Source organism: Coturnix japonica, chromosome 17 (assembly GCF_054131305.1).
Source record: "Coturnix japonica strain WE chromosome 17, WE-NBRP24, whole genome shotgun sequence".
Lineage (NCBI taxonomy): Eukaryota > Metazoa > Chordata > Aves > Galliformes > Phasianidae > Coturnix > Coturnix japonica.
In genome coordinates, this window is record NC_140679.1 from 9,712,204 (window position 1) to 9,718,273 (window position 6,070).

A 6,070-nucleotide genomic window follows, 5' to 3' on the forward strand; every position below is an offset into this window, starting at 1 on the left:
CTGTGGTAGTTGAAGATTGAAGCGGCCAGTCAGACGGCCACTCCCCTGGGGTGATAATTGATGTATCCGCTCCTGTATCCAAAAGTCCTGTCAGAGTAATACTCTGATCACGGTAGTGCAAAGTGCACGATTTTTTCGGGCGCGTTGATAAATCAAGAGTAAGCAAAGTTAATTTCCCAGTTGAGCCAAATGCTCCCTGTTTTCTTGGCTCTTGTTTAAGGGGAGTCAGTCCTTTTGCTAACTGCGGCAGCGGCACTAATTGAGCTAGACGCTGCCCTTTAAGTATTTTTACAGGCGGGTAAGGGGTGTGTACCATGATCATAATTTCCCCTTGATAGTCCGCATCTATTACTCCAGGTAAAACAAACAGTCCCATCATGCTGACAGACGATCTACCCAATAACAGTCCTCCTACTGCTTGTTCATTAATCATGACAGGGCCAAATAGTCCAGTAGGAATCCGATAGGGCTGATTAGTCAAAATAGTAACATTTACTGAGGCTGCCAAGTCCAAGCCGAGGCTCCCGCTGGTGGCAGGTTGGGGTTGTTGCTGTTGGGGGTTGCCGATACTGCAGCTGCTACTTGTGTCCGAGCGCGGCTGCTGCTCGCGCTGCTTTTCGAGTTTCCCGACCTGCAGGCAGCAGCGTTGTGAGTGTTGGATCGACATTTGCTGCACCAAATCCCAGTGGCTTGGCAATCGCGACGAAAATGTCCAGTTTTTCCACAACGGAAACATTTCATACGGAGGCTGTTCTGCGAGCGTGGGTTTGTAGCGACTGCAGCTTGGAGGGGTGCAAGGGCTGCTAGAACCTGAGTATGTGAGGATTTTGATTGCTCCTGAAATGCTTTTGCCTGCTCCTGCAACCCCTCACTAATTTTCTGCAAAGCACTCACTAAGAATGCCTGGGTTCCAGTTGGAACCGAAGCAGCCTTTTCTAACAACTCAGGGATCGACCAATCTCCGGGCAATGTATTGACCAGGGATCGGGTTGAGGAATTACCATTTTGAAGCACACATTGTTTAATCAAAGCCCCTTGCATATATTCCGGAACACTAGCCTTCTTAATGGCATCCACAACTTTATCTATGAAATTACCTAGCGGCTCCTCACGTCCCTGTTTTATTCCCATGTAAATGGGCGTTCCTCCCGGAGCTTTTATACTATCCATAGCTTTCCTGGCTAAATTCATAGTTTCTCGCAAAACTTCAGGGTCAGAAATCGCCTGAGCCTCTATTCGAGTCCATGCCCCAAGACCCAACAATTGTTCCATTGTTACACCTGCTAAGGGGTCTCCTGGTCCTCTCTGAACTGCTGCAGACGCCACAGCTAACTGATGCCAATGAGCATTAAACAATATTAACTGATGAGGAGTATAAATCAATTTCGTGATACTTCTAATATCTGCTGGGAGAAGGATATGTGCACTAAAAAGATAATCTAGCATTTGCCTGGCCGGTTCACTAGTCACTCCATATGACCCTACAGTAGCTCGCAACTGTGATAACATCTTCCAGTCTAGAGATTGAATCTCAGCCTGAACTCCTCCCTGCGGCAAGGGAGCATAAACAACAGGAAATGCAAGATTCTCAGTCGCTGCCTGTACTAATTCATTATCACCATCCTCTATTCCGCGCCTTGCCAGCATAGACCACAACTTGCGTCTTTCCCTTGCAACAGTCCCCACAAAATCAGACCCAGCTCCAGAGATCGGACCCGACCCGCGCAGAACTGACAGCTCCGGAGCTACCGAAAGCTCAGAGCAGCCGGACGGCTGCGGCTGCGGCACAGACGGTGCCGAGACAGGGAGCGGCGCCGAGTCGGCTCCGGACGGCGGAGCTCCGGACAGCGAAGAGGGGGGGCTAGAGGAGACCTCTGCGGGCTCCGTTGCTAGGTCAGCCTGCACTTCGCGAGGGGGTGCAGAGGGCACTGCGGCTGCAGACGGCAGAGTAACGGAAGAAAAAACAGGGGGGTTTGGAACGCTAGTGCCCCATGGCAGCCCATAATCTTGATTCTGTTTTTGCGCAGCTTGAGCTTCCTGAGCTGCCCTTTTTTCCGCCTGACTCATCAACAACTCATTATGCACTGCTTTCCACAACTTACTTATCTTTTTTGCCGACTTATCATCATCTAAAACTAACTCCCACAACTTATCCCCATACCGCCGCCACTCCTCTAATGTATGCACTAAGTGGGGGTTTGCAAAAAAGCCATATGAGACCGCGTGGCTCAATAAAGCAGGGAGATCCTTTTCTAAGTCTATACCCTTAAACTGTCTCCGCCTAAGAAAAGCGGAAAATAAATCATATGCTGCTTGCCTGTCCATTTTTACTCACGTCGGTACCGTTGCAGCCCTCCAGGCTTCGGCAGCACGTGTCGGTCGAGCCCACCTGTGTGGTCACTCGAGACGCGGAGCTCCAATTTTAGCTCTTTCGTCGTCCGTCGGGCTGTGAAATCCGGACCCGAACCCAACGCAGTTCTTCACCCGTGGCGCCCTTTTTTCCTTATCACGTCGAGGGTCACCATTTGTTGGAAGTAACCGCGGGAGACAAGTCTCATGCTATCATGGTCAACAAGCCTCGTTTATTAGGTGTTACAGCATCTCATTTATACAATCAGTAATAAGTTCATGCATATTGCAAAAGTTAAGCTCAGGATTGGTGAATTAGACATTACTTCATCTGACCTTTGTGGTTAGTCTTATAGATACTTTTTCTTTGCAGCTTTGTCTACACCTTGCTACACATCTTGCTTTTCCCTTAGGCCGTCCTTGCTTCTAGATACATATTTCATCTTTAGCTACATACCCTGTCTTTTCACATACTGATTTCCCCACAGCTGCTTAGCTCGTGACCGTCCCTAGGATAAACCGTCTTTGTCTTTAATCACATTCATTCTTTTACAATTTAACTAGAGGAATCTCTTCATGTCCTTTCTCATGAAGCCATTCTGCATAAACACTCTCCACAACAGCGCACCATGTACACTGCTTACTGCAGTCATACTGCTTCGTAGGACCAGCCCAACTTACTAAAACACTTTAATGAGCAATCCGAACTGTCTGGATCAGCACGGTTCACTTGGAAGGGACCTTCACAGATAAACCTGAAGAGGTGAGGCGACTGCACTATCTAAACCTTAAAGCATATAGGACCTTAAAGCATAAGCTTAAAGCACAGAAGCATGACCAGCAGGTCGAGGGAGGTGGTGCTGCCCCTCCACACTCCTCTCATTGAAACCCCATCTGGAGCACTGCACGCAGTTCTGGAGCCCTCAACACAAGAAGGACTTGGAGATGTTCAGGCAGGTCCAGAGGAGGGCCATGAAGGTGATCAGAGAGGGCTGAAAGCACCTCTACTATGTGCACAGGCTGAGAGAGATGGGGCTCTTCAGCCTGGAGAAGACTCCAAGGAGACCTTAGAGTGGCCTTCCAGTATCTGAAGAGGGCCTACAGGGAAGGCTGGGGAGGGACTTTTCATAAGGGCAGGTAGCAACAGAATGAGGGGAAATGGCTTTACATGGGAAGAAGGTAGATTAGGATTGGATATTAGGAAGAAATGCTTTACTGTGGGTGTTGTGAGACACTGGAGCAGGTTGCCCAGCAAGGCTCCAATATGATTGCTTTGCAAGTTCCAAACTATGGCTAACAGCTAATGGAAGTCCTCAGTCCAGCAGCACAAAATTTTATATTATCTTCTTAATATTCTAATTGTGGATTTGACGTTCATATAAAGAGCAGAAGGGAAATTACTCTTAGAGCTCAAGTCATCTTTCACAGCCTGCGTCAACAAGAGCAGCACCTCACAGCCTTTGGTTTGAAGACCCGGACCACAAGCTAGCTAATGATTTTACACAGAATTCCAGAGTTCAAGTCATTGTTTATGTTAGGGCTGCAATTCTACTGAAAGCCTTCCAGTTCATCACACTTCATTATCAATGGCACCACAGATACCTCACAAAGAAGCATTATGACACCACAAAGGGGCATTATGACGTCAGAAAGGGCATTATGACATCACAAAGGGCATTATGAATCACAAAGGAGCATTATGACATCACAAAGGAGCATTATGACGTCTCAAAGGGCATTATGACGTCACAAAGGGCGTTATGACACCACAAAGAAGCATTATGACATCACAAAGGGGAATTATGACGTCAAAAAGGGTCATTATGACGTCTGAAAGGGGCATTGTGATGTCACAAAGGGGTGTTATGACATCACAAAGGGGTATTGTGACATCACAAAAGAGCATTAAGACATCACAAAGGGGAATTAAGACGTCACAAAGGGCATTATGACATCACAAAGAGGCATTATCAAGTCACAAAGAGGCATTATGAAAACAAAGGAGCCTTATGACGTCTCAAATGGCATTATGACATCACAAAGGGCATTATGACGTCACAAAGGGGCATTAAGACATCACAATGGGTCATTATGACGTCAGAAAGGGGCATTATGGCATCAGAAAGGTGCATTATGATGTCACAAAGGGTGTTATGATGTCACAAAGGGGCATTATGATGTCACAAAGGGGCGCTGGGAAAAGATCTCTGTGTGGAGATTGCTTCTACTAGAGGTAGTTCTATAAGACTGTTATATAGAGCTGTGCAGGGGCTGTAAATCTGTCTGCAGAGGGTGATGATCAGTTCCAAGTGTCTGCAGTCAATGCTCATGGACAGAGCCCATCCAACCTGGCCTTGAATGCCTGCAGGCCTTGAATGGGGCATCCACAGCCTCCTTGGGCAACCTGTTCCAGTGTGTCACCACCCTCTGAGCAAAAAACATCTACCTAAGATCCAACCTATACCTCCCCAGTCTCAGTTTTAAACCATTCCCCCTTGTCCTATCATTATCCACCCTCATAAACAGCCATTCCCCCTCCTGTTTATACGCTCCCTTCAAGTACTCAAAGGCCACAATGAGGTCTCCCCACAGCCTTCCATTCTCCAGGCTAAACAAGCCCAGATCCCTCCACCTTTCCTCATAGGAGAGCTGCTCCAGCCCTCTGATCATCACAGTGGCCCTCCTCTGGACCCCCCCCAACAGCTCCACATCCTTCCCAGGCCTGGACACAGTGCTGCAAATATGGCCTCACAAGAGCTGAGCAGGAGTGGACAATCACCTCCCTCTCCTGCTGGCCACCCCTTTTTCAGTGCAGCCCAGAACACACATGGATCTATCTTTTCCATACGGATATTCCCATCTGTGTACATATATATACCACACCTACACCCCCACAATCTGCTACAACTCCATAGAATTTTCAAGGTTGGAAAAGACCTGGATGATCTTATGATCTTATGATCTCAGATCTTATGATCTGGATGATCTTATCATCATCCAGTCCAACCATCACCAATACTTCCCAGTTAAATCACATCCCTCAACACAACACCCAAACTTTTTGTGAACTTCCCAGGGTTGGTGACTCTACATGAGAGAAAAGGGCACTCAGATAAGGGATTCTGCATTTGCTATTAGCAGAGGTGGGATGAGACCGAGCACTGCCCCAGTTCCTGGGATAATGCAGAAGGGCTGAGACCTTCCAGCTGCTTCCACCCAGGGTCACACAGCAAAGCCGACCCTGCAGGAGTCTGCATCATTCTTTGCATGGCATTGCTAAGAGGAAGATCCCCCCCCTACCCTTGGCTCTACACTCCAGCTGCTGTCTGCCATCTGTAAAGCCACCGCAGCTCTCCTACTGGAGTTCCCATCTGCACAGTGACAGCTTGGTTTCTTCTTACTGTCAAAGCAGCCACAGCCTCAGTGCTTCTCAAATCTCCCCTTTTCAGCTGATTTCCTCTTTCTTGTGGCTGGGCAATTCCTCCCTCTCACAGTCATCCCTCTGCCCCACTCTGTGCCCACAGACCCAGAGAGGGCACACAGAGCCAGCCCTGTCCCAGCTGCTGCTGCTTCACATCTGACAGTCTCAGGAGCTGAGATCCAGGCCGAGACAGCAATGCCCAGACATGGTTTGTAGGACGTTTGTGATAGGAAATAGGGAGGCTTGTGATTAAACCTGCCCCCTAAGGAGGAAGGCAATGCTGCCTGCAGCCCCAGCAGG

General features: G+C 48.3%; 1 protein-coding gene across 1 annotated transcript; it reads right to left on the reverse strand.

Moving 5' to 3' along the window:
- Positions 1–492: 492 nt before the first annotated feature.
- LOC146758109 (uncharacterized) lies at positions 493–2,965 on the reverse strand. Its single transcript, XM_085517974.1, has one exon. It carries the CDS (start codon positions 2,323–2,325, stop codon positions 493–495), a length of 1,833 nt encoding a protein of 610 aa, XP_085374100.1. The 5' UTR covers positions 2,326–2,965.
- Between the last annotated feature and the right edge of the window lie 3,105 nt (positions 2,966–6,070).